Source organism: Lutra lutra, chromosome 5 (assembly GCF_902655055.1).
Source record: "Lutra lutra chromosome 5, mLutLut1.2, whole genome shotgun sequence".
Classification (NCBI taxonomy): domain Eukaryota; kingdom Metazoa; phylum Chordata; class Mammalia; order Carnivora; family Mustelidae; genus Lutra; species Lutra lutra.
Window position 1 is genome coordinate 11,617,050 of NC_062282.1, and position 24,364 is coordinate 11,641,413.

At 46.4% G+C, this 24,364-nt stretch overlaps 1 protein-coding gene across 1 annotated transcript in view; it reads left to right on the forward strand.

Annotated features, from left to right (window-relative positions):
- TRIO (trio Rho guanine nucleotide exchange factor) overlaps positions 1–24,364 on the forward strand; it is a 227,662-nt gene that overhangs the window by 52,803 nt on the left and 150,495 nt on the right. The window contains exons 9-10 of the mRNA XM_047730524.1: positions 6,617–6,739; positions 18,678–18,869. Of these exons, the coding sequence (XP_047586480.1) occupies positions 6,617–6,739; positions 18,678–18,869 (315 nt within the window). The remainder of the gene's footprint in view (positions 1–6,616; positions 6,740–18,677; positions 18,870–24,364) is intronic.

A 24,364-nucleotide genomic window follows, 5' to 3' on the forward strand; every position in this document is an offset into this window, starting at 1 on the left:
TAATTCTAATTTTGGAATATAATGAATGAAGAAACAGTTCTTGGCTCCAGTGAAGAGAAATAAAGAAATGGAGGACTATCATTATTGTCAGGCACCTGTGCATGGTGGGCCTGAAAAGTTCCCTCTTCTTCCCTCAGTCCCCAAAAGCCCACAAATGTGTATTGACTGTGTCTCTCATATCTCACTGTGGAAGTTGGGCCATGCAGATCATAGAATTTAGAGCCAGAGGCCCTCATGATCCTGTTAAGCTGAGCTCCTTATTTTCGAGTTAATAAAACTGAGAGTAGAAAAAGACCAGTGACTTTACTGAAGCTCCAGGAAGCCCAGTGGTTTTCTAACTGCTTCACAGCTCTTGACCTGAGGAGGATTGCTCACTTCTGAGTTAATCAAAGAGCAAAATTAAACTGACATGTTACTTAGGAAAGAATATTGAAGCGGAGCTTATCAGACTGGGGAAGGGCTTTCTAGAAGCTACAGTTGCTCACCACTGTGACGGTTCAGTTAGTCCCCTTGGGAGTGGGTAAGTGGGGGTGGAGAAGGCAGGGGAGAGAACCCCTCTGCACTGACTTGTGGCTTCTAGCGGTCTCGAGCCCTTCTCCCCACACCTGCCCCAGGCTGTGTCCTTCTCCTGTTCTCCGTGCAGGTGCTCAGCGAGTCTGGCCTCCACCAGAAAGGGAAGGACATGAACAGGGGTGCTGGTGAAATATGCTCTGAGCTTTCGGGGAAGGTACCAGGCAGCCTGAGAGAGGGTGTGTATGTGGAATTCAATAATAAAAACTCCGAGTATCCTTCTTTTGTGTTGCTAACTTTGTGGGCAAATTTCATTAGTGGCTTAATATTGGATATCCTCACGGCAGTGCTGGACACAGGCTTTCTTAACAGTCTGAGAGTGAAGGCCTCCTTTTTGGTCTCCTGCTTAAGGTTAGCAAATTTGCAGTGATGTTGCTTAATCACTCATTCATTGTTATAATTGTTAAAATAACATTGATTTGAAAATCCAGAAAGCTCTGATCTAAATAATTGTTTAGGACCACTTATTTAAAAAATGGCACTAGAAAAAAAAAATTTAAAAATAGGGAGCTCTGGAAACATGGTATGTCTGTTTCGAGATTGGCATCCCCGGTGATTTAAATGAAAACCAACAGGGGTCGAAGAAGGAAGTAACTAAATGAAACTGGGTTAATATTGGTTTTATTGGAAATGGGCAGGGAGGAAATTAATATTTTGCCACTGGAAAAATCTGATTTCATATTAAAAAAGAACACATTTAGGTATTTTACACTTACCCTGGTTTTTCACTTGATCCATGTGTTTGTGTTTTGTGAACTGAATAAATGTGACTTAGAAGGAGTTCTCATTATTATTATGACAGAAAACACTTATTCACTGATTATGTCTCTTTAAAATGATGGCTGGATTTCGCAGATATTTGGATACTTTCCCTGAATACTCTTTGGATCCCGAATTCCCCATAAAACCAGACCGAGTTCCCAGTAAAACCAGATGGCTTCATGTGTTCTTGGTGGTTTTATGTATGAGGTCTTATCTATAGATGTTTTTATAAACAGCTATCCTAGAGCTAGAACTCTAATTTTAGAAATACTTTTACAGTGTTCATATAGTATCTACAAGCCATGATGTAATGTAATGACGGGTTAGAGCCTGAGTTTGGGGCTGGGAAGACCTTCACGTGAATCTCTTTTCTGTCTTCTTTCTTGGGTGAGTCACTTCACGTCTCTGAGCCCCCATTTCATTGCATAGGGACAGTAATCAAAATCCACGCTCTCGTTTGTGGCCCTTGGGGACAGATGTGTTTGGGGGTTAAGAGTTTTTCAGACTTTAGGAGTAACAGAGTGCATACAGCGTGTGATACAGGACACCCCGGGGGTCCGGGCCATCCCCCATAACCTGAAGGAAAGCATGGAGATTTCTGTAGCCAAATGTACAAGGACTCTGAACTACACTAAGGAAGCCGGATCTTCGTGCCAAATGAATTTTTGAGACCAGGTTTTGAAAAAATATTCAGAATTTCAGAGCCGTTTCAGCTTTTTTGTGGCTAAGGGACTCTGGACCTGCGTGTGCGGCCTTCCCAGACAGTGTGGAATCCTCTCTCCGTGGATAACACCGGCGGCGGTGCGGGGACGCGCGGTGAGGTCAGGAGGCTCCCCCGCTCGGGGTTGGACATAAACACCCTGATTTAAAAGGGAGAGGGTCTCTGCATTGGTCTTCATGCTGTCTACGGTTGAGACACAGGTTTGTGAGAATTAGTTTCCTCTGACAGGGGTGTAGTGTTTAGTCCCAAATGCTTAAGGAAGCAGTCACCGGAAATAGCAATCCAGGAGGCTGTGAACGTGGGGTGGGGGCTCGTCCCAGTAGAGCGCACGGGCCGTGCAGGGCGGCCCCGGAAGTCTGCCGCGTGGCTCGCATGGTAGGGAGGGGCGCCAGCAGCTGGTGCCCACGGTGGTGTTTGCTGTCCACTGTAACAGTCACTTCGGCAGAGGTCATTGCCCAGGAACCCCCAGCTGTTTGCAGACAAGAACAGCTCTTTCCTTCCAGGCCCTATTGTCCCATTTCTGTGGCACTTGAGCCGACTCAAGAGCTGTAGACCAGAAGTTAAGAGGATGGACTCTCTGACCAGACTTTCAGGGTCTTAGCCCCCGGACTGACTCTTCCATACGGTAGTCGAGGATCCTTGGTCGTGTGTCTCCATCTGTGAAATGGGGACGTGCTGTGCCTCCCTGTCCCAGAACGCTGTGAGGACTGATGGCTTAGCGCGCACACAGCCCAGGCCGGTGCTTGCCGCAGCAGCAGGTTCTCAGACAACAATATAATTATTAGGGAGGAAATGAGCACAATCATACTTGCCATCATCATGATCTATCTTGTAATTACAAACAGGGAGTTAAATTAAACAATATGTAATATGTCCCACCCATCTGACATCTTGACTTAGATGCTGAGACGGTGTTCGTGTTGTGTTGGTGTCTCACTTTGAAGTGACCTTGACCTTGGTGGTGTCACTGTGTCCATTAGAGGGCACTGATGTACAGCGAAATGAGCTCGTAGCACCCCATCTGCCCAAAGAGGGAGGTGGCATTGGCCTCCCAGCTTTGCTCTTCTGCCCAGGGACCAGGTAGCCTGTGGGAAGGGATCACTTTTGTCCTTTTCCTCCAATCTAGCAGCAGCACCACAAACCACTGTGCCAGTGTGTTTCTGAGGCTGGGGTTACAAGACGACAGCTGCTGGCTACAGCTGAGGTCAGGGAGGTGGCTCACTGGAAGAGGTTGATGAAGCCCCTGATTTGCAAGTATTTTTATGTTTTAAATGGAAGAGATTCCGTAGGCATGTCTTTGAGATGCTGTTTGGACACCTCTATTGGTTCAGGATTCCTTGGCAATCCAAGGAGTGTTCTCAGACTTGTAAAAGAAGCAAAAGCCTCGTGGGGTATTTGGTTATGAATGTGAGCTGGATTTCATAATTGTCTGCCACTATTTTTTTTTTTTAAGTGCTTGGCGTTCGTACACTTTTGAATTACTTTCATGTTTGTTGGAAATAAAATTTTATCTGGTATTTACAATTCTGTCTAAAGGAAGCTCTAATGAAAGAAAAGTTGTAACTCTGAGCGGTTGGTTCATAGTAGCTTTAATTTCCAACTTTCACTCCCTGAAAGACTTCTTGGGGTTCAAAACCAAACTTTTATTATTTTAAATATACTGTATTTTGCTTCCTCAGCCGTTTCTACCAAATAATGTTTACGTTTTTCTTTTTGAAATTGTGCCCTTATTTCAAGTCTTTATTGAGTTGCTGGTGATTATCAGATTTGCTGCTTGCAAGTGGCTTAACTTTTAACAGTAAAGTTGAAGAATATGCAAAATATAGTTAAAAAGAAAGATCTCGGGGCACGTGGGTGGCTCAGTGGGTTAAAGCTTCTGCCTTCGGCTCAGGTCATGATCCCAGTGTCCTGGGATCGAGCCCCACATCAGGCTCTCTGCTCAGCAGGAAGCCTGTTTTCCTCTCTCTCTGCCTGCCTCTCTGCCTCCTTGTGATCTCTGTCTGTCAAATAAATAAATAAAGTCTTAAAAAAAAAAAAAAAAGAAAGATCTCTTAGCCCTTTCTGACAGCTAGGGAGACCATAGCCTAGGTGTACTTACGTATCTTTAAGTTCTTTTCAAGCCAAAAATATTTGATCCTTGTCTCCTGTGTGGTATTGGCCCTATGCCCAGAGGCACATTCCATTTAACTGTATCCATCCTTGAGGTTGAGACATCTTGAACTTGTCAATGAACATTTCGTAGGAGTGAAACAGGGTCTGTGTTTTATATTAAAATTAAGAGATTCATGTAAACAATTCAGCAGCTTTATGTCTGCCTTGAAGTCAGGTGTGAATGTAGCACTGTTTACTAATGGTAGTGCTGGAGCGCCCTCCCTCCCTCTCTCTCTCTCTTATCTCAAGAAAGGAAAATAATGTACACTAATTAAAAAGCAATCGATGGGGCGCCTGGCTGGCTCAGTCTGAGAAGTGTGTGACTCTTTATCTTGGGGTCATGTGTTTGAGCCCTGTGTTAGGTGTAGAGATTACTTTAAAAAAAAAAGTTAAACTGAAAAGCTACGGATAATTATAGCTTGTGCCACCACTGGGCTGTAAATTAGATGGCAGTCTGCCACGTGCTGTGGTTCGGGTGGAGAGGCTGCCCATAGTGCATATCCACCACGCTGGTGTTCATGTGCCTGACATGGACCTCACATGTCCCTGAGCCCCACAGAAGCCACAGTCCAGGAAGGATAAAGAACTTGACCAAGAACACATAGCCCAACCCGGGGTATGCAGTGAAGGCTAGAAACAGAGAGTGGAAATGAGTGAGCTCTCAGGAGGACTGGGAGCCAGGTGACAGGTTACAGGTAGATACACGAAGAAGCACTCTGGTAGTGTGACCCCGAGTGGCTAGCAGATGGGAGGCATTGACAAAAGAGGTTCAGAAATGAGCCGTGGCAATAAGGTAGGTGTGTGGCTTTAGCTAAGCCTCTGCCGCAAGGCTTGGCCTCTGGGTTCTCCATGCCCGCCCTCTCCCCCCATGCACCAACACCTTTGCTAATTCTGCAGGGTCTTAAGAGGACCACCAGCGATTTATTCGGGTTTGCAAGCTATTTTATTTACGTGTACTACTAACTTTACTAAACCCTATGCAGAAAGGGCCCTCGGCCAGACCCTTGGCTTCAGAAGGTCGCTGGTTTGGAGTGATGTATAACAAGGCCAGGTGTCCCTGGACGACGACTGGCCCTTACCAGCTGCCTTTTTTTTTTTTTTTTCTTTTAAACAGTTCTGTCAGCACCACTGATCTCTCTCTACTGCAGGCAACAAAGGGCAAGGGATCCTTTTCATAGCACTGAATGTTAAGAGCCCTTATATTTTGCCATTAGTGGGGTGCTGTGACTGGTCTGCTTCCGTTGTCCCCGCAACCACTGTCCTGGCTGTGCCTGCCCCAGCTGCCGCTTCTATCAGAGGTAGTTTTGATCTGTACAGTGTTACCATAGAAATGAAACGCAAAGTATGACAGGTGGCATTCAGCAGTTTGGTAACAAATGTGTTCGAATATTTGAATTCCTTGTACTAAAGTTTTAGTTTTTAGGGATAGATGTCACTGACTTATTGTTTGCTAGTTCTCTTTTCCCCATCAGAAAGGGGCGAAGAGTACATTTGATGGTAATGTAAATATTTTGTTCATGTCAGTGTTCTGTGGTTTCCCAAGTACGAGAGCCAGTGAAATCCTCGGCCTCGGCTCTGAACCTAGAAGCGTCGGGCCGCACTGCTTCACTTTTATTCCCATTCTGTATGTGGTGGACGTCAACTTGCAAGAACTTTTATGTAATTAAATTCATGGAATGTTTAGCTTTGACAACAGCTTAGTAGTTTACAGAATAAATTATCCTCAAAGACCAGGACAGAGGCATTGAAGTGTCTTGTTTTCTTAGGTTCTATTTGAATGTTTTCAGTGGTCTAAAGAAGGGACAGAAAAACATTAACTCTGTGGTTAAACTTGAATTACCTGAGTTGGGAAGCTTTGAGCCTTATAAAAATGTCAAGTTAAACTGGTTGTCTGTGGCTTGATAACCACTATCTTATCCAAAACCCACTCAGTTTTGGATGCTCCATTGCGCATAAAATGACAGGAGACTTAATCGTTATACAGAGACGGACTTATGCTTTTACAGTAAGAGCTGCTGAAAACCACATTGGGAGAGCTGATCAGATATGGTAGATTCGTGTCCAGTTGCTTCCAGGTTTTTCTTCCTCTGCTTATTGTTTGTTATAGTTTTGACAACAGAATGTATCAGGGCGGGGGGGGGTGGGGGGTGGGTAGGCCTAGCCATCAAACGAGACAGAACATTTTTTTTTAAACAGATTTATTTTTTTTACTTATTTGACAGACAGAGATCACAAGTAGGCGGCGAGGGAGAGGGGAGCAGGCTCCCTACTGAGCAGAGAGCCCGATGCGGGGCTCGATCCCAGGACCCTGACACCATGACCTCTGGCCAAAGGCAGAGGCTTAACCCACTGAGCTACCCAGGCGCCCCAGAACATTGTTTTTATGGCATGTATACCTGTATTTTATTGTAGGTGCTCGACTGGATTGAGAACCATGGAGAAGCATTTCTGAGCAAACATACGGGTGTGGGGAAATCTCTTCATCGGGCCAGAGCTCTACAGAAACGTCATGAAGATTTTGAAGAAGTAGCACAGGTAAAACCATAGCTTCACTATTTTCTGCCATAAATACCTATGTTGTTGGTTTTGAGTTCGTTTTAGCATTTGAGATGAGTGACCCTTGGCTAGATACGTTTAAAGGTGGTTCAGAGGAGGTAATGCTCAGATTTGAGAGTGAGGTTGTTCTTACCTGCTCAAAAAGATGATTTTGTCTGTTGCTTGGGCCATAAAATAAGGTGTTCTTCACTCAGAAAAATGCCCTGAATGTTTTCCCATACTTACTGTACCAATGCCTGTTGACTCATTTGTGAGATTTCACCTGATAGTCAAACAGTAATGGCTCTCCTTGCATTTCTGGAATGAGAGACCAGCATTTCTTGTCCTTCTCCAGTTTTTTTACATGTGTGTACTTAGAAAGAGGATGTAGAGTGTGTAGTGTGTTTAGGGCATGCGATTTGTGAGTTGGAGCATTGGCTGTGATGCTCACTAACTGTGTCATTGGGAAAAATCTCTGCACATTTCTCAGATTAACTTTCTTATTTGGAAAGTAGGCACCGCAAAGGCTTCTGGGAGGAAGTCAGGTGTGCATGGGGTGGCGGGGAAGTCACCCAGGCCAGGGTCTTCCTACAACTTATTATTTGGTAAATGTGCTTTGAAAGAAAGTGGAGTGAAGAAGGGAGAGATGACAATAACGTTGGCGTTGTGTGTGTCCGTTCCGTATGATATGGAAGTTATGAGGAGGTGTAGGGGAAAAGTTACTTTAAAAAGAAGTTGTCTAGTAGGATGCAGCCAAACTGAAATACATTATTGTAAAACTAAGGAACCTCAAAGACAACGTCTTAAAAACAAAAAGAAATGACAAAACAACTTTTCTGAGAAGGGCTATTAGAAAGACAGTCAACCTCTTGGGGCACTGTTGGTTGAGCGAATGACTCATGGTTTCAGCTCAGGTCGTGATCCTTGGGGGTCATGAGGTTGAGCCCCGCGTTGGGATCTGTGCTAGGTGGGGAGTCTGTTTGGGAGTCTCCCTCTCATTCTGTCCTTCCACTGACTCACTCTCTCTCTAGAAAAAAAAAAATCTTAAAAATAAGGGAGGAAAGAAGGAAGAAAGGAAATAAGGAAGGCCACTTCTCACCAGGAACCATAGGTACTGGAAGTTGGTAGAATAGTCTTAAGGGAAATTAACTCTGAACCTGGAATTCCAGATCCAGTGAAACTATCGTTCAATGATGACAAAATGCAGACCAAGACTGAATGAGTTTACTCTTTAGATGCTTACCAGAAGAACTAAAGCATATAGTTTATTTTTTTATTTTTTAATTTTTTTAAGATTTTATTTATTTATTTGACTGAGAGACCGTGAAAGAGGGAACACAAGCAGGGGGAGTGGGAGAGGGAGAAGCAGGCTTCCCACTGAGCAGGGAGCCTGATGCAGGCCTCCATCCCAGGACCCCGGGATCATGACCTGAGCTAAAGGCAGACACTTAACGACTGAGCCACCCAGGCGCCCTAGTTTTTTGTTTGTTTGTTTAAAGATTTGTTTATTTCAGAGAGAGAAAAGGAGAATGCTTGTGCATGAGAGTGGTGGGGAGGGGCAGAGGGAGAGGGAAAAGATTCTTGAATAGGCTCCACACTCCACTATCATGCCCGACATGGGCCTCGATCTCTTGACCCTGAGATCATGACCTGAGCCGAAACCAAGAGTAGGGTGCTCAAATGTCAGCGCCACCCACGTGCCCCAAGGCATGTGGTTGAGTAAGAATAATGGAAGCACCCGCTACAATATGAACGCTACAAGAATAGGGCCTTTGTTTTGTTCGTTTCTCTCTCACTGACCCCTGGAACAGTGCCTGGTGTGTTTAAGTGATCAGCAGGTATTTATCAAATGAATTAGTTAATAAAAAGGAAAGTATCAGAAGGAAGGACTGGGATCAAGATTGAGCATAGAAATTGACAAGCATATTTATAAATCTAAGGACTGACCATTTAAAGGTAGGCTTGGAGTAGTTAAAAACAGGATAGCACTCACGTGGGTTTGGGGGCTGGCAGGAGCCACTGCTTTCCTGACACCTGTAAACCTGGGGGCATGTTAGCACTTCAGAGTAACAACGTACAGTCTAGGGATAGGAAGTGTCGCTTCCTAGGAATCCTAGCAGGAAAAGAAACACAGAAAACTGAGTAAATAAAAATTCATGGAAATGGGTCTGGTGGAAGCAAAAGAAACAAAACAAAAATCATGATAGAAATCACAGAATAAGATGTAGTAATTTGTTCATAAGTATCAGTAATTACAATAAATACAAAATAGATTTTACTTGTAAAGAGACAAAAGATTATCTGATTATCTCTTAAAAATCATGCTATTGTTTTCGGAGGACACGCCTAAAACATAAATACCCAGGAAGTTTCAAAGTATATAACCTATTAGAGAAAGATCCACCAGACAAATAATAACCAAAATAAAACTGACTTACAAACATTAATACTAAGCAAGTAGGTTGGAGAGTATAAAAACATTATTAGAAATAAAGAGGTTCTTCCCTTATAAAAGGAAAAATGTCAACAGATCCAACAATGTGGTCTCATCCGTAAGAGAGAGGAGTAAACTGTACTGTGTGTCTGTAGTTTTGCATGACAGTGTTCAGATGCACACTACTTTGGGGAACTGAATCGGGGCAACTTATGGGATAACAAAACAGTCTCCACTTAAGTCTTGTTCAGTGAAAAAGCCTTCTCTGCATGTCTTCTCATAGAGAGTAAAAATGGCAATCTTGGCCTTTCTACTTCTCCATCTCAAGAAAGGAGCAGGAAAGGATGGTGTGTTCAGCAGCCTTGCCTCAGGCAGGATGCATCCTTGGAGCATTTTTCTTGTCTGTTTTATGTGTGGTGTCCCTACTTCATGCCTGTTGGGAAATATTTTGTCTTCCTGTTGTAGAAGAAGTATGGAATATGTGCTCTTATCTCCCCTTCATTTTTTCCATGCGATAAGCTACTGCTGTGCCGGTGTAGTTTGAGATGGACGTGAAATGTGTCCTATGAGCAAAGACTTGAGGCACTGAGGAATGTAAGAGGCAGAACTGCGAAGAGATGGGCTCTGGAGATGGAGCCTGTCCCCTCAAGTAGCACGGTCCCCCACGGCGGTAGGCTGGGCTGCCCTTGCCTCTTCCCACGCCCTCCCATGCTCCCACTAATGGGAGGATGATGGCCTACCCATTGTCTTCGTGTGTCCAGCACTCTGCGGGCCCTTCTCCCTTCACTTCCTGTGGTTCCCTCCATTCCAAATTAAGGAGGTCTCTGCTGTGCCTAACGCCCTTTCTTTTCATGGTAAACTCATTTCCTCTGGTCTAAGCCATCATCATCTAGGTTTAAGGTCTGAGGTCTAAGACATCAAAGCTGTCAACACCAGTTCCCAGGGGGCAGCAGGAGTGAGAAGACTTTCTCTGTAGGAAACTTTTCTGTCCACAGATTTCTAGGGCAAGCCGAGGGTCAGAGTAGCACCCCTGGTTCAGAGAGAGGCAGATGCTTGTTTGCCACCACCTCTACCTACTCAGCTGAGTCCCGGTCCTTTCTTATCTCTGCTCATTGTCCCTGGAATCATAAGGGGTGCCTAACCCTCTTCCCCTTACATTGAAACTGCTTACACCCCAAATCTGAGCTGTGCATCAAAAGCAGCCTTGAATGCAAACACTTTGTTCACTTTGTAAACATCTGCACCCACTTTCCCTCCCTCTGGTTTTCAGATACTGGCCATGTGCTGCAGGTTTGGTCCTGACAAACAGTGGCCTTGCTCTTGTGTTTGTAGCTTCCTTCACTGAAGTTTTCTGGCTCTTCCCAAGGGACACAGACTCAGTGTTGGGGCAGCATGGGCGAACGAGGCCTTCTGCCATGGGACCTTCACCACCCGTTCTCCCTGTCCGCCCCCTTCCTTGATTGCCGTCCGGCAAAGCAAATCACAGGAGAGGTGCTTATGGCAGAGATCAAGGTTTACATTTTAGATTTATGGCAGTTTTTGGACAGGATAGCCTTTGGAGGCCCCTTAAATATGTAAGCAGAGGTATTGTCAGTCCTTAGTAAGGAGCTGTATTTCATTCTCTGAAACATACTCACAAAAGTAAAACGAATTTTGGGGTTTTAGGGCAAAGAAAATTTCTTTTTGCCATTTTTTTTTTGTTTTTAGGGTTGCGTCTTGATGGGTCTTTTGGGAAATCCACTCTAAATTGTCTTCAGCGATCTAGAGTTAGCCATTTATGTAGACAGCTTCTTCAGAACGGTGAGTTGTGGCATGTGATGAAGTAACAGGTACAAGAAGGAAGTAGTGAAAGTCTTAGGGTTGAATTCATTTAAAAGGCACTAAATATAGATGTATTATGTGGAGCAGTTCTGGTGCTCCCGGGAGGAGGAACTACGGAGGAGTCCGGGCAGGTTGGTGGCAGCGAGCTGCACAGCCCTGCGTCCCGATGCAGGCGGGACTTCTCACAGGAGCCGCCGGCCTGGGCCTTTCTTCGTTTCCCATGCCACTGTCGCCACGTCAGAAAGCACTGGGCTACGTTTTATGTGCAGTTTTGCACATAAATCTACTAATCTGACGATCCGTCCCTTCTTTACTTTGTACAGTAATGTGAGTAGCCATTTCCTATCGCATGAATCTGGGCTGATGAGTGGATGGGGTGGGGCCTGGGCAACCATGTCACGTGTCCACGCAGGAGCTTTAAAGATGATATCCGTACTCTCTCCATGGAAGCTTTCTGCATGTGACTGTTGGGAAGGGAGATGCTCTCTAGCAGGCATTTTCTCTTTTACCTTCTATGTAGATATTCAAATTGACATTCCTCTTTAGATAGAAAAAGCTAGGATTCCAGGAGCTGGTAAAGTAAAGCCCACAGAACTCTGGTTCAAGGAAGAAGTCGGTTTCCAGAGCACTGATTTCTCGAATACGATCAGTAAATCTCTGCCATCGCATCTTCCCACAGGCGGGCATCCTGTGAGCTACCTTCCCTCCCGTCTGCCTGTCCCCTGAGAGACCCATTACCTTCCAAACGTATTGTGACAGCCTTCTCCATGAAGCCGTCTCTGTCAACAGCTTTTTGTGGGTGCCGTGTAATTGTCTTGTCTTCCAGGATAAAGAAGTGTGGCATTTATGAAAGCAGGAGACGTTCCATTTGGGCAAGATTTGCAGAAGATAGGCCTGTTCTCCAGTTCCCTGGTCGCTACCGAGCTCATTGTCCTCTTTTGTGGAGACTGCACAGCATGTCCTACATTTCTCATTTGCTGTAGTTACTAGGTCCTTGCTTCCATACCACAGGCTGCCCTGTCACAATAAGTTCACTTTTTGATGTAAGGTGTGGCATTTTGTTTTTTTTTTTTATAAATTAATGGTGGAGAATTTCAACCCGATGCTTACTATCAAAGATTTCCTTCAGGTTGGCCTGTGCTTACAAGATACCAGATTTCCCTTATCACAGACACTTCTTAGATTTCCTAAGGCCTTCACTGCTTTTACGACCATGAGCATGTTCCACCATCTTCCTGAGCCTCAGTTTCCCTAGCTGTGAAAAGATACCTGATTCCTACCTTCGCCAGGTAGCTGTAAGACTAGCTGTGCCGATTCCCTGCCTAGGAAACACCCCCCCCCCCCCCAATTATCTCTCAGGTAAAATGCTAACACATATGGAGAGCAGTCAGCAGTCAGTCTTTTGCTCGACCTGAATACACGCCACACAGACCTCTTCACTTCTGCTCTTACTGTTGCGAGTCCTGTCACGCTGTAGTGCATTTCGGTTGTGTATCACCTGTGTGTGGCGGGGGGGAGCGGTGGCAGGCTTGTGTCCTGCACTTTCCCTTCGTGGATGAAAGAATGATCCCTGGCAATTTATGGGCCTTTTAAATGATTCAGAACACTGGCTTTGTTTTTTTGTTTTAAGATTTCTTTATTTGAGGTGGTATGAGTGGGGGGAGGGGGGCAACGGGAAAGGGGAAGCAGGCTCCCTATTGAGCCAGGAGCCGGATGCAGGGCTCCATCTCAGGACCCTGGGATCATGACCTGAGCCAAAGGCAGATGCTTAACGGACTAAGCCAGCCTGGTGCCCCAGGGCACTGAGGTTTTTAACACAGAATGTAGATGCACTGACCCACCATTCCTTTCTGTCGTGGTAGTACAAAATACCGTGAAAGCTTTCTATATGCAGACTTTGGTCTGTTGTTTTTTTAAACAAAACAGATGGAACAGAAGTAATCATTCCTTGAAATACTTATGTTCTCCTCTCCTGTGTTCTCTAAGATCAGAAAACCCATCTTTTTCTCTGGATTCTGTCTAAATGTAGCCTCCAGCAATCTTCTGTTGGTCCCAGACCAGGGCAGCTATAAGGATCCGTAGAGAAAGGAAGGTCTTGTCTGCATTGCGGTGTTGCCCAGTCCGGGCTCTTCCGCGATTTTGATATACTTCTCCAGAAAAGAGGAAACCCTTCCAGCCCCACCCAGACCTGGGCCTTCCAGTATCTCCTTTACTCCTCTTCACAGAGAATGTTGGCCCCCGTCTCAGAGGAGAAGTGCCCTTGGGGACAGGATGGCAGGCCAAAGGCAGGAGAAGGCTGGCTTCTTCTGGCTCTAAAACCTCCTGACACCGCCTCCCCTTAAGTAGAGATTTAAATACTGGGTCTCCCCTTGCAGGAGGAGCCCAGGCCTGCTGGCTCTCCTGACAGACCTGGACGAGTCACTTCCCCTTTGCACCTTGTTTCCTCACCATTCTTGGGATAAGGCTGTCGCAGGGCACAGGCCAGGGGCTCCAAAGTGTCCATTTATGACCAGTATGGAAATCTATTACCTTCTGAGGCAGAGGGATCCAGGGTGGGCTCTGTCCACAGGAAGGCTGTCGGCTTCCGAGACCCTGCATGCTGACCCTGGCTCCAGCAGCCCGTCCTGGGGGCCCAGGGAAAGCCGTGGAATCCGTTGTGTGGGCTCGTTTTCTCCACATGTGAAATGCGAAGTGGGATGAAGTAAATATTGTGTAGTGTCTCTGAAAATTTAAAAAATGCACTTGTTCGTTTGAAATGAACTCACATAGGTCTCAGATATCCTTCCCTGCTGACAAAGAGTTAGAAAAGCTTTCAGAAACAAAGTGTTCAGTGCTGGGAGGCAGTATCCCCTGCCGATCCCCTTATCAAACACAAGAGGTAAGCGACTTCATGGTCGTGGTGACAATGAGAAAATAGGATTTAGTTCTTAAAAAAAATGTGCGCACGCTGGACAAAGCGTGATACTCTGGTAGGTTCTTTCATGTCTCTGCCCAGAGGTGCAGAGCATGTTTCCTGGGTGAGGCTCCAAGGGGGGGCCTGGGTCTCCATAAAGCCGTCGTCCCCAGAAAGGTCACCTGGAACAGCCTCCGACGGTCACAGACCCTTGTCAGCAGTGTACCGCAGAATCTCGGTGGCTGGAGCCCTTAGTGCTACTGAGCTTCACGAGGAGAGCTTTCTCTGTGTCCCAGGGGCCGGCCTCTCGGGGAAGGTCTGAGATAATTGTGGAAAGTACCCAAGGATTATTCCAAAGATTAAAGTATTTTTGAAAAATCTGCTGTGTGTATGTGTGGGTATGTTGTGTATGTGTGTGTATGTTGTGTATACGTGTGTATATGTATATGTTGTGTGTACATGCACACACATGTAGCTGACCCCCGAACAACGTGGGGATTGGGGACACTGACACCCCCTCACTGCAGTTGAAAGTCCAGTTATAACTTTTTTTTTAAAGATTTTCTTTCTTTCTTTCTTTTTTTTTTTTTTAAAGATTTTATTTATTTATGTGATAGAGATCACAAGTAGGCAGAGAGGCAGTCCAAGAGAGGAGGAAGCAGGCTCCCTGCTCAGCAGAGAACCCAGTGTGGGGCTCGATCCCAGGACCCTGGGATCATGACCTGAGCCGAAGGCAGAGGCTTTAACCCACTGAGCCACCCAGGCGCCCCAAAGATTTTATTTCTAAGTGATTTCTACACCCAACATGGGGCCCAAACCTGCAATCCCAAGATCAAGGGTTACACACTCTACCAGTTTGCCAGCCGGTGCCTCAAAAGTCCAGGTATAATTTTTGACCCCCCCAAAACATATTTAGTAGCCTACTGTTGACCAGAAGCTTTAGTGATCACATAAGCAGCCAATTGTCATATTTTATATGTTATGCGTGTTGTATGTTGTATTCTTATGATAAAGTGGGCCAGAGGAAAAAAGTTAGTAATATCATGAAGTATACTTGCAATACTGTATTCATAAAAAAAATCCACATGTATATGGACCATGCGGTTCAAATGTATTGTTCAAGGGCCAACTGTATAAACACATATACTTTGAAACTATTTTTTTAGACCAGTTTCAGGTCTGCAGAAAAATTGTGGCAATGATGCAGGGCGTTCCCGTACCTGGCCCCAGCCTCCCCTATGATTGCTCTTAGTGTGGGACGTTTGTCAGCATTAACTGAGATGGATGGATTTCCTGGAGCCCCTCCTTTGTGCAGATTTCCTGAGTTTCCCCCACTCCAGGACCCCATCCAGGATGCCATGTTGCATTTAGCTGTTGTGTCTCCTGAGGCTCCTCTCGACTCCCAAGAGTTTCTGTCATTACTTTTTATTGTTGTTAATAGCACCCGCATCCTTTTGCTTGTTAGGACACCGTTCGGGTTCTCATTCATAGATTAGCTCCCGCCTCGTTCATCCGTTCCTGCCTGCAGCTCAGGGCACCAGGTCAGTGACGTGACTGGTATTGACTCTCGGGCATCTGCTGTGAGACTCTTTCCTCCCGGGCACCCACAATCTCTGAGCAGTTCGACATCTGTGTGTGGAGGGCTTCTCGTTGCCCCCGTCCTCCTTGGCAGGGTGCCAGACGCGCCTAGGGGATGGGGAGGTCTGGAGTTGCACAGGATGGAGAGCGGAGTTTATGAAACGTGCTGCTGTCATTACAAAGCTCTTCTGAAGTGGCCCTTTCACCATCTCTGCTCCGCGCAGGGTCGCTCTAACTTAGCTTCCGAGGAGGTCCCGTCAGAGTGCACGGACAGCCCCTCAGTGGCAGAGTTGAGTTCTGCAGTCAGATCAGAATCTGCGCTTTCAAAGGACTTCGGGTAGTTGTTTCCAGAGACCATGTGAGACGTACACGGATGCACTTTCCAGCTCCGGCCATAAGTGGTGTATTTTAAGGGATTGGGTCCTTTGACATCTCTTCACTCATTTCCAGAAAGAGTTCAAAGATCCTCAGTTAATAATGCAGAACACCAAAAAGAAAAGTCTCCTCAAAACGGGTTTTCAGATGGGCAGGGAGAGACAGCGATGAGCTTCGCCTCTTGTCAGTGCGTGGACGATGCTGCCTGAAACTCTGTGGGCTGAACAGTGCGGGGGGCGGGGCCGGGGGGTGGGGCACGGATCCACACTCAGCCTCTGGCCCAGCTCAGTGACTGCCCTGTGGGCCTCAGTGTCCTGATCTATAGAAGGAAGGGGCCGTGCTGAGGTGTAGACCCAAGGCCCAATAAGCGCTTGTGGCTCTGACGCAGGGAGAGGTGGGCGTGCAGCCTGTGCTGATGGTAAAAGCATAGACTGACTTTTCATTGGTTTTTATGGACACTTCCAAATTCTCTGTAGACACTGCACCCCCACTTCCAGCGTGCCCCGGGAGGGACGGCTTCTGCCCCGATGCTGACGCCTGGGGCACCTGCCGCTCTGTTCAGTGCATCATGACCATCCTTCCTGAGACCATCTCCTACCTATCAAGCTGTATTTATACTTGTTTAAAAAAAATTTTTTTTAACTTGCAGGAAAGTTGGAAGTACAGCACAAAGAACTTAACTCTCTGTTAAGCCATTGACTTTAGCGTGTATTTCCTAGCAGGAAGGGACATTTGGCTGTACCCCCACAATGCCACTGTCAAAATCAGGAAGTGAGCCCTGCTGCAGGCTTATGTGCTGGTCCCCGGATGCCGTGATGTCCTTTATGGCCAAAGGACCCAGTGCAGAATCAGCTGTGGCCTTGAGCCATCTCACCTCAGCTGTCCCCGAGTTTGTAGCACGCGCCTGGTTGTTCTGAGCTTTGGTGACCTGACACTTCGGAAGATCTCAAGCCCATTATTTTGGGCCTGCTTCTCACTCTGGGTCTGTCTGATGTTCAGTCGTGAGTACGTTCCGCCTCTACATCCGTCTTCAGCCGGCGCATCAGGGCTGCCGAGTCCCTGTGTTTTCCCACCCATTGGCACCCGACTTCAACTTGTCCTGCTACGTATGCTGTTCAGGCGGATTTCTCGGTTAAAGTGGGGTCAGCCACATTCTCCATCATGAGATGAGTCTCCGCTGCCCTTTGTAATTAGTAAGCACTTAGCGGGGAGCTACTCTGAAATTCTGTAAATATCCTATTCCTTAGCCAATTTTATTTATTTGTTTATGTCTGCATGGACTCGTGGTTTCCTCTTGTTTTTGATGGATTATCCTCTGTTGCTATCACTGTTTACTCTCAGACCATCCCTGATTGGGCCAGGGGGAGCCGAAGCTGCCATCTGTGTCCTGACCCACCCACACTGTTCTTAAGCATTTCCTTACTCGTGGATACAGTAAGACGCCACAGCCTCATCTTGTACACCCCCCTCCAAGTCAGCTGTGTCTCCAAGAGCCCTAGTTCCTTGTGGAGGAGAACGGTGACTCCCGGCTGGAAAGCCGGGTGCTAAGCACGCTGACTGCTCTTGGGTCATTGCTGCTACCGGGCCTTCTAGGGGACAGAGGGAGAGAGGAGCACGTTCACACATCTGTGAAAACCATGTATTCACACTCATACCTCTAATTCTAGCCCAGTCACACAGGTCAACTCGGCTTTTCCCCTTGTCTGTATTTGTCAGGCCCTTCTCTGAGGTGAGGACTCTGCCTCTCATTATCCTTAACCTGTTGGCTGAGGAGATGAATGTCCCTGGATGTGATCAGTCTCCCCAGGGGGAGGCTGCCTGTGCAGGGGCGCCCTTAGCCTTCTCCAGGCTCAGGCTCTCTGCCAAGGACATCGCCCCACACTCAGGGCCACTGATGAGACGCCCACCCTGCTCAGCTGTGGGACTCTCATGTTGGAGAAGGATGAGGGATTCCACCTGTTTCTCGGAGGGTTGGCAGCCTGCTCTGTGGGCCTTTCCTGGAAGACCTTCCCCCGGTCTCGCACTGCGCTGAAGCCCTCCCGCCTGTCTGGGCTGCCCCCGGCCCCTGCCGGCCAGCCCCCTCTCCAGCAGCTCCACGAACACGGTCAGGCCTCTAACACACCTTTGTATCTGTGGAACCCATTTGCAGCCTTTCATTTATCATGAATTAAAATGGAATAATTGTCAAAGTGTTTTTGATGCCTGTTTACACATAACTTTCAGTTCTTTAAAACTCTGGCTACTATGTATAAGCTATTGTGGTTATTTCCTTTTTCTCAAAAACATATGTCCCCTTAAGTAGAAAAAAGATAAGCACAGATTACTGATAAGTATAAACATGTTAAGAAGACGGCAACTTGTATTTGCAACCTAATCTTTCCACTTGCATTTGGGGAATTTTGAAATCGTACATCATACTGAAAAACAAAACTGGAACCCCGCATTCCGTCACAAGACTGGAAGGGAAAGTGAAGTGGGCATTCGTGCTCGGGGCTGTCTTGGGTGTGCGGCAACAAGAAGTGGAAGGCCCTGTGTGAGTCAGGGGGCAGCCAGAAGCTGCTGCAGACACCCCACCACTGCTGGAGAAGGAAGGGCTTTGCCAGAAAGTTCAGTGTTTAACGATCTAGAACCAGTAATGGGACAAGCTGCTGACAGAGGTATATTGAACTCCTAAAGTCCTCTCTTTCCATCATTTTTTTTTTTTCTGTTGGATTTACAGAAGTGATCAGGAATGTCCCAAATTGATTCAGTTGCAGTCTGGTAGGAGGCCCAGCTGGATTTTTTTTTTTTTTTTTTTTAAATTCACCCTCTGTTTCTCTGGATTTTCCCTTGTGCAGAACACATACACCAATGCGGATAAATTACTAGAAGCAGCAGAACAGCTGGCTCAGACTGGGGAATGTGACCCAGAAGAGATTTATCAGGCTGCCCATCAACTTGAAGACCGGATACAGGATTTTGTTCGGCGCGTGGAGCAGCGCAAGATCCTGCTGGACATGTCCGTGTCCTTTCATAGCCATGTCAAGGAGGTAAGGGTCTGAGAGGCTCTGTGAACCCCTGGGGAAGAGTGTGGACTGGTTGTGGTGTGAGAAAGTGGGTCAGAGGTGGCCAGTGATGAGTTGTAGCCCATCTGCACTGAGTGAGCCAGCGAGGACGGGGTTGTGGGGAGGGGTGCGCTAGGCTTCTGGCTGGTCTTCCTAGCCTCTAGCCCCACGGGGATGGCCATGCCTCTGCCAGGGGAGGTGGAAGCCTGTGTGTCTGCAGCAGTGGACCCATGAGAGCTGGGCTGGCCGATGAGGCAGTGAGCCGGGAAATGTCGAGCTGAAGGTGCTGCCTTTAACTTGGGAGAACAGAGCATGGCCATTTTAGCGTCAGTAAACGACTTGAACGTTGTGGTCGGAGCTGGGTTTCCTTTCTGTGTATTAGTCTGTCATGTGGCCAACGTCATGGTTGGCTTCTGATCTTATCAGACTGTGGGACTGCTCTCAGATTCCCAGAGAAGTGAATTTTGCGTAATATTAAATGTAAAGGTAGCAAGGCCAACCTGGCCATAATAATATTAATGCTAATGTCATAGGTCTGCTCTTGTTAATGCACTTACCTCATTGTAAGAGATAATATTATATGAAACGTTGTTTGAAATACATGAAATGAATATGTTATCTGATACGATATTTAAAATATATGAGAAATAGGGAGATACTAATTATGCTTTTGTGTATGTTATTCTTAGTAGAAATCACATAAAATTACAATTCAAGAAACTCCTGTAGCTTTTTTTTTTTTTTTTTAAAGATTTTATTTTTTTGACAGAGATCACAAGTAGGCAGAGAGGCAGGCAGAGAGAGAAGGGGGAAGCAGGCTCCCTGCTGAGCAGCAAGCCCGATGCGGGGCTTGATCCCAGGATCCTGGGATCATGGCCTGGGCTAAAGACAGAGGCTTAACCCACTGAGCCACCCAGGTGCCCCACTCCTGTAGCTTTTGAAAAAAAAAAAGGACTTACAAATTCAGTAAGCATATCAACTTTACTGCATCTTATTTCTAAGGGGAAAAAAATTCTCTACTTCAAACTCTTTATAAATTGGAATTAAGGAGTCCTTCCAGGTAATTTGGAATTAAACACATGAAGGCTTATAGGCACAGGCTGGGAAGAAGAATCTAGGAAGAGTAAGGCCACTGGAGGAACAGGAGGGCATCAGAGATCAGGAACCAATAGATGTGTTCGGGCGGAAAGACCTTCACTGCCCGTTCTAGGTTCTTGGGCATCAGTCTTCAGCCAGGCCATTCGTAACTTGAAAGCTTGGCTCCCGGAAGGGCATCCTTCGCTCTTACTCTGAAACTCTGTGAGCCCGTGTGGCAAACTGGAGGCCCCAAGACCTCGTACTTCATCTGCACCCAGGATGGTGGTAGGCTTGGCTGTCAGAGTAGAAAACCACCTCCGTTCCTTTCTTCACCTTCCCTTAATAATGCCATAACGAAAAATGACTTTACCACATCTGTAGAGAAACTGAAGCTACATGGTTATTCTGAGGAGACGTCCAAATGCTCCATTGTCCACAGCAATTCCTAGTTCCAGAGGCAGCGGGCTGTAAGTTCTTCACTCTGCTCAGTTCAAGCCGTGACCACCAACTGGACTCCCTCCGCCGGCAGCTCGTTCCCCAGCCTCCACAGCACCACCACCCGAAAGACACATTTGACCAGGTCATAGCCTTGCTTCCGAGCCATCAGTGACTCTGTACGTCGGGCACCAGCCTGAAACCTCTCAATGTCCTTGTGGCCTTGCTTCCGCTTTTCCTCCAGCCCCTCGTACTCAAGACAGTGTCCCCAAACCTATGGCACTCAGACGCCCCTGAAACTTGGACTGCTTCCCTTCCCTTCCCCAGGCAGTTAGTGGTTTCCCTTGCCCTTTCTGGACCTTTTTTTCCATGCACCTGTCATAGCCCTTGGCCTAGTTGCAGCACAGTTGTCGTGTCTCCCTCTTTCTCCTCAGTGTGGATACATTAACTTCTCTTTATCTTACATGTTTGAACCTCCAAGTTGGGAGGGGGAAGGTGATATGTGTGAAAAGGCAGACTGTGTGTTTGCTCAGTAAGCTGCGGCAGCCAGCCCCAGCCAGCAGCGGGGAGCCGAGAGCAGCTCCTCCCAAGGAGGCACAGCCAGCCGGGGCCACAGGGGCTGCTGTGGCCCCAGGGGGGCCCGTGCGGCGGGAGAAGGAAGAAGTGCAGCCGAGCCCCGTGCTGGTAATCTGACATTTGTCTCTGTGACATGCCTAGTGATGCTCTTCAGCAGGACTTGTGAAGATTTAACTTGCCTCTAGGACAGAGAAGACTTTTTACACAAAGCAGCATTCATGATTTACATCACGTTTTCAACTTGGTTACAGTTTTCAAAAAGCAGACACTAAAGGAAGCTAGAAGCAAAGCATTTTCCAAAAGCTGCCCCCCAGAGACTCAGTTTGTGTTCGTCTGTTTTTTACATCTGTAGCATTTTTAGAATAAAAATCTTAAAATTAAAATAAAATAAAATAAATAAAATAAATAAATATAATAAATAATAAATAGATAAATAAAATAAATAAAATTAAATTTAAAAATCTTAGAATAAAAACAGTTCACAAACAGCAGGGTCTGTCTTGTCACTAGGCCTGGAAATTTATTGAAAAGTGAAAACACATTTTGTTTTCATCGACTTAGGCTATGGGAACCTCCAGCATTGATGAGATTGATGGACTGTGGAGTCCTCAAACCTGGTTTCAAGGTGAAGTGATTCACTGTCACAATTTGAGAATTTTCAGTGCATTCATTCTTTTGTTTTTCTATGAGAAGCTGTCACAGTGGCAGAGAAGCTGACATGTTGACCCTGACTTGGTTCTTCCCGAGTGATGGGAGGCGAGGAAGGGCTCCCCTGGTGGCCAGCTGGGGGGGTACCTGGCAGGCAGGGTGGCCGGGAGGCAGGCCACACACAGGCATGGAACACTGCCCGATTTCTTCCCTGCCACGTGCTTGGACTTCATTTTTAGCCCCAGCCAGTCTCAGAGGACATTCATTTTTTTTACTGACCAGCTCCAGAATTTTCCTCTGTCTCCTTTCTCTGTGCTATATCCATCATGCCCAAAGATCCCCAGGGGTATTTGGTAGGTTTTATGCAGGAAGGAATGATTTCTTCAGTCACTGTGTTTTGAAACTGCTTATTGAATGAAAACTTAGATCCGCTTAGAACAAATTTAGTTAAAAATGAGATGAAAAGTGACAGAGCAGCCAAGGAGAGGAAGTCATACTAATTAAAGACCTGTTTGCGTAAAATTACTTAATAGTTTAACATATCAGGAATGAAAAATTGCTGAAAGATCTCTGCTATCTGAATCAGTTTTTTTTCTAGCAGATCATACAATTTAAAATTACGTAGTTGAGAGAAAAAGCAGGTTGTCGTTGTTCAGTTAGGCAAATACACGAAGCTTTTTGCAAGTTCACTTTCAAAGGCTTCCCCCGTGGTGGTGGTGGTGGTGGTGGTGGTGGGTGTGGTGTGTAGGTTAACAGTCCCCTACCCCTGCCCCGTCCCCAGCCCTGCTGGTGTCTTGCTTCCTCTGGAGTACAGCAGTGGCCCTTCCCCTTTTGCGGTAAATTTCTGGCTCACTGATGAGCACATGATGAACAACTAACTTTGTTAAAAAGTGCTGAATCAAGGTGATGTCGGCTCAGGGCTGGGTTGGGGATTCTTCTTAAGAATCCCACCTAGAAGGGGGTTGGTGGTTACACATCGCTGCAGACTAAGCACGTGGTTTCTGTGCAAGACCTCTGGACTTCTTGCTGTCCTAACCCCAGAGGACGTAATATAGAATTCCCATTCCAGGGAAGAGAACAGAGAGGAAATTTTGGTGGTGGTGGGGTTAAGGTTTTATTTATTTGTTTGACAGAGAGAGGCAGCCAGAGATGGAACACAAGCAGGGGGAATGGGAGAGGGAGAAGCAGGCTTCCTGCTGAGCAGGGAGCCAGATGTAGGGCTCAATCCCAGGACCCCGGGATCATGACCTGAGCTGAAGGTAGACGCTTAATGACTGAGCCACACAGGCACCCCAAGGAAATATTTTCTACCTTGAGATTAGATGCAGAAGGTGGTTAGTAGAGGTATTAGCCTCAATTTCACCCCTGAACCCAGATTTGGAAGCATTCTGGGACCCTTCTGAGGTTTTTTTTTTTTTTCCCCTCTAAAAGCAATTTTTGAGGTGTTTTACCTCCTCTCAGAAAGCTGGAAGACTGATAGTCTCCTTTTTCCTTTTGACAGTGTTTTTAAAGTGGTAGTTCCAAAGAATGCTGATTAGCCTAATATGAATTAGGATTTTATTTTAGGAGTTTTCTCCTCCTGCATTTTGTCTTCTACCTCCCAGTCTGTCTGCGTTTTAGTCACATCAGCTCTGACTGTACTCTCTCCCTTTATCATTCCTGTGTTACCTGCCCTCCTTTCCTTTCGAGGCTTTTTCCCACTGTTGAATCACATATTCGCTCTTTCACTCCTTTCCAGGAAGGAGTCTCCCTGGCCAGCCGTCACGTGCCAGGACAAAGATGAATGACCAGTGGAGAAACGTACTTCTGTTTTCGTGTGTGTTGTCTGTTTTAGTCCCTTGTTTGTTTTTCGTGGAGGATGTGAATTTCCGTGACCAGAACTGTGTGTCATTTATCTTTGCATCTCACTTGTTAGCCTGCCTTCCAGACTGAGCATAGCTCCTGTCAGCATGGGAAAGAAATGATACCTATTTCTAGCTGACCATTCTAAGATTTAATGATAGAGGGACATCTCTCCATTTCCAAATATAGCACAAGCATTGTTATTTTCATCCATCCTTGCTTCGTTCTCAAAATTAGGTCCTGAGTTAATTGATAATTACCTTTGAAATTTGTGGGTTATTTGAGGCAACCAGGTGGTGGTTTATTTCTGGATTTGATTCAGTGGCCTTGAGTCGGTTTTGTTTGCAGGATTCCCTTGGTTTCCCAGGGAAGACCATTCCCATTTGAATTGGGCTATGACTCTTGCTGGGTATAAGTAAAGAAGCCTTTTGGTTCTGTTTCTGCAAAACTTATACACTGAACTGGGACAAGTTTTTGTTTGGGGTAATGCTTGGGAAAAGAGGAACCTTTCATTTTATTCAGAAGTCAAAAGCAAAGACCTCCCAACCACCTGGTGATTTTTTTTTTTCACAGCCTACCCATCTGGCATCATTTTCATGCCTACAGTTAAGCAAGCAGATTTCTTTCTTTATGCTTGGAACAGTGCTCCCTCTCCTCGGGGAGCAGGGCCAGAGCCCTCATGGACTTTGCGCTGTGGTCACCGTGCTCGGGGAGGGTTTCCAGGAAGCGGGAGCTGCATAGCTCCCTGGGGGATGGAGTTCTCGGTGCCACCTCTCCTCAGCCCGTCACCTAGTTTGCTCCAGGAGTGTGTTGAAACGGCCCCAGTGCTTTCTCAGTCAGCCCCCTGCTTTAAAAAAAAAAAACCCAGATTTCTTTTTTCTCCTTTCTCTGGTGTTGCTGGA